General features: G+C 46.8%; 1 protein-coding gene across 1 annotated transcript; it reads right to left on the reverse strand.

Moving 5' to 3' along the window:
* Nucleotides 1–1880: 1880 nt before the first annotated feature.
* On the reverse strand, nt 1881–2396 carry LOC147121524 (sterile alpha motif domain-containing protein 5-like). Its single transcript, XM_085977864.1, has one exon. The coding sequence runs from the start codon at nt 2394–2396 to the stop codon at nt 1881–1883; it is 516 nt and encodes a 171-aa protein (XP_085833990.1).
* Between the last annotated feature and the right edge of the window lie 1644 nt (nt 2397–4040).

Here is a 4040-nt window from a genome sequence, read left to right on the forward strand (position 1 = left end):
TACTGTACCATTTCCACATGCTCTCTCTCAGGAGATACTGTACCATTTCCACATGCTCTCGCTCAGGAGATACTGTATCATTTCCACATTATCTCTTTCAGAAGATAGTCACATTGCCACATTATTGTTCCAAAAGATACAGTAACATTTGAACATTATTTAATTTGAAACATATTTTAGAAATCCATTGTCAGCTCTCTTGAACTTGGGATTTTTTTTGAGATTCAATGGTGAGCGTCTTTAAATTGCCAGGCGTCCTTATTCAAGTGCTTTTTAATTTATTTGCATAGTATTAAAACAATTATGCTGGCCCATGATAAAAAGGGGATCATTAAAGGAGCTTTCTTTAACACAATACACAGTGCTCCTTCAAACGCCAATCATTTTAGTACACTGCCAACTTTCCCTGGCCTCGGTATAACGAGGGGTCACTTTCAATTTCCAATTCAGTGTCAAATTGGTTGTCAGGCACACATCATTTGCTGCTGGGGAACGGTTACCGAGACAACAGGGTCGGCTGAGCGAAATTGCTGATTGGCATGATTGACATAGGATTGTGATCTCCGGAATATTGAGTATGTTTGGGAGATGAACGTATTTCAAGAAATCATGCCAGTCAGAAGCATGAGTGTCTATCAGTGTACAAGTTCGATTAATTTTACATTGCCAAGAATTATTACATTCAGCCATCTTTCATGCACGATTCAGTGCAAAAAAACTCAACATCCTGTACCTTCACCAAATTAGCTGGGCTAAAATATGAACAAAACGACAGCCACATCAATACTCATACAGAAATCCAAATGAGAGAAAAATGTTGGTATGACATCCCTGTAACAAACTGAATGAAAGAACTCCGGTTCCCCGGGGCAATCAGTCTGAAGAATAGATTAAGACTGGGACTAATTTGTTGATCTAATTCTTTTCCTCTTAAAGCATATTTAACACCCAGCAATTTGTCACTTCTGTTGCCCTACTGAAATGACTGAAGCACCTTGAAAATCTCCTTTACTTAGAGACAGATTTTGCAACAGATCCTTGCTCGTGCCATTCCCCTCAGCGTGACTGGCCAGTTTTCATTGAGTGCAGGTCAACAGGGGGCATGACCATGCCTTTCCCATCAGGCATAAAGTCAAACTGCTTAGGGGAATGACTGACACCATTGAACTTGGAGATACCTGTGGCGGACCTGAATGAATAAGATACATAGAAATCTGTGTGTTACTTGAGTTCTAAAGGGAGGTACATATCCCGAAACATGACAACCCCATAGAACTTAAATGCTCGACACATTCCCATATGTATCCCTGTAGGACTCAAATATTTGACAGATTCATATATTCTGTACAGAACGCAAATACATGGCTGATGCCTATGTATATCCTTGTAGAACCACAGATGTTTGCAGATTAGGAGGCCATTTAGTTCACTGTATCCGTGCCAGCTCTTTGCTGGACCACTCCAAAACCAATCCCACTACCCCGTGCTCTCCCCATCACTCTGTGTTTTGCTCTGCTTCAAATATTTATCCAGAACTCAAATTACCCGCAGATTCCTACATATTGATATGGAACCAAAATTCCCATATGTTCCTATAGAACAAATTGCCAGCAAATTTCAATATATCCTTATGTGGCTGCTTTACACATTCCAGCTATATGTCGAACAAGGTCACACCCCTTTGACTGACCTTTCACCCTCTGCACATCCCTTCATCCTAGGTAAATAAACAGTCCATGTTACAAGATAAAACTCCTGCACATCTGTTACCAACCCTCCATTTATTACTCCACCTTTTAACGTAAATCATATTGACTATTTTATACCCGTTCATTTGTTGTGTGCTACCTGTATATGATATCCTCACAAAACACAATCATTTAGGATGAAGGAGACCTCTTTTCCCACTGCCCATCACCCACCTTGTTGGCGTAAGGAAGTTTGTTCATATTACTGCTGCCCCGAAGTCGTTTATTCCGGATCTTCAGTATGAGTTTGGAGTAAGTGACCCTCTTCTTGTGGTCTGCTCTCCTGTTTGATGCCATGTCATTCTGCAATTCTCTACTGGTTCCTCGTGCTCTCCTCCACAGTACGGTCCTCAGTCTGGGCCGGTATTCCTCCAGGTTGGTATAAATATAGGGCTGGCAAAGGGATGCAGTCCGTGGTTCCAAAGTGAAGTAAACCACGGTGCCAGTTTCTTCTTCCTCACGGAGTCGTGCCACAGCCGCCTTGATGAGCTGCCGGTGCCTGGGAGCCTCAACCCCGATAGCGTCTAGGTCAGGCTCCCCGATCTGCTTACAAACCTCCAGATCATCATAGCCGTTGTCCATGAAGGATTCAGCGTATTGGGCCAACTTCAGGCTCTTCAGCCACTCCAGCACAATGTTAGTACCCATGGGGCAAAAGGAGATCCAAATACAGTGGACACTGAGTGAGTTGGGATTGGGATTAGAGGTTAGGATTGGATAGGGGTGAGTTGGGATTGGGATTAGAGGTTAGGATTGGATAGGGGTGAGTTGGGATTAGGTTTGGGATAGGATTAGAGTAGGAATTCAGGTTAAAATCAGTATTGGGATTAGGATTTTTTTTTAATAAGAGTTGGGATCAGGATTGGGGATTGAGATTAGGATTGGGGATTGAAATTAGGATTGGGGATTGAAATTAGGATTAGGGATTGAAATTAGGATTGTGGATGGGATTAGGATTGTGGATGGGATTTCGATTCGGGTTGGTGATGGGATTAGAATTAGTGTTAGGATTCAAGTTGGAGATGAGATTAGAATTAATGTTGGAGATGGGATTTAGGTTGGGATTAGGGCTGGGAATAGGATTAGAATGAGGGTTGGGGATGAGATGAGGGTTGGAATTACAATCGAAGTTATGATTGAGGTAAAATGTGGGATTCTGGTTAGGATTGGGCTACAGTTCGGGTCCAACCCCTCAGTCTCACTCCGATCAATTCTGGACTGAGATTTTCTCCAGCTCGGTTGCACACACACCCCCGCCCCGCCCCTCCTCTCCTCTCCTCGGCTGCTGTCGGTGGATGCTCCCCGCCCGCAGTCTCCTTCCCATCAGGCGGACCGTGCGCGGGTCCCACCAGCTCTGCCGCCCGGTTGCCGAGGGTCCAGTGCTGCACTGCCCCGTACTGTCAGTGCCCAGGGCCAGCCTGGCGGCTCCTTCTCTGTCGCCGTTTGCAGCTCCTCGGCTCCAGCCGGGAGGCCGGCTGCAGGCGCCCCCATCACCGCCAGGCGGCGCTGCGGCAACAAAGGCGGGCCGGGTGGGAACAGCGGCCCCCAGCGGTCAGCCTGCAACCAGCTCCACCAACACCACGCCAACAATCAGCTCCACGCCAAAACCACGCCAACAACCAGCTCCGCCAACAGCCGGCTCCACAGCACGCCAGCACCCGGCTCCACACCCACGCCAGCACCCGGCTCCACACCCGCACCCAACTCCACACCTACACCCGGCTCCACACCCACACCACGCCAACAACCAGGATGATTCTAACCCAGCAGCAGCAGTCTCATCCCTACGCAGTAATACCAGCAGGAAGATCCCAGCTCAGAGAGCAGGATAGTAGGAGTGTGATTGAAGATGGGGCAGAAAGACTGTGTGCATGGGAGAAGCCTGACATCAGTGTCTTGTTTTGCACACTTTGTACAAAAATAATAAATTGCAGGACAACGGAGTATTACAGTTTAAACTCTTTTAATGAAGCATCAGGTCTGTTCTGACTCACAACAGTACAGCACCGTGTGGCGGAGATGGAGTTAGGACCCCTGGGTCTTCTAAACAATAGCAGTCCTTACAGATGCCTGCAGGCCAATGACAACTCAGCATGTGATCACGTGAATATAATAGGTTGTGGCGGATCGCCACCTAAACGGGCGCAATCCACTTTTCCGTCCGTGGACAATAAATTGGGCACCTTGCCTTTAAGAAGCATGCTGCCTTTAAGGCATGACAAAGGAGCGGGCGTCGCCCTCAGTGTGTACACAAAAGCGCGGGCATCGCCCCATTCTGGATTCGGTTTTAGC

This window comes from Somniosus microcephalus, chromosome 3 (assembly GCF_052327205.1).
Source record: "Somniosus microcephalus isolate GS21.2 chromosome 3, FLI_Smic_1.0, whole genome shotgun sequence".
Lineage (NCBI taxonomy): Eukaryota > Metazoa > Chordata > Chondrichthyes > Squaliformes > Somniosidae > Somniosus > Somniosus microcephalus.

Bases quoted from the DNA above. Each gene is read 5' to 3' on its own strand.
- LOC147121524 (XM_085977864.1), bottom strand. From the start codon at position 2,396: ATGGGTACTAACATTGTGCTGGAGTGGCTGAAGAGCCTGAAGTTGGCC.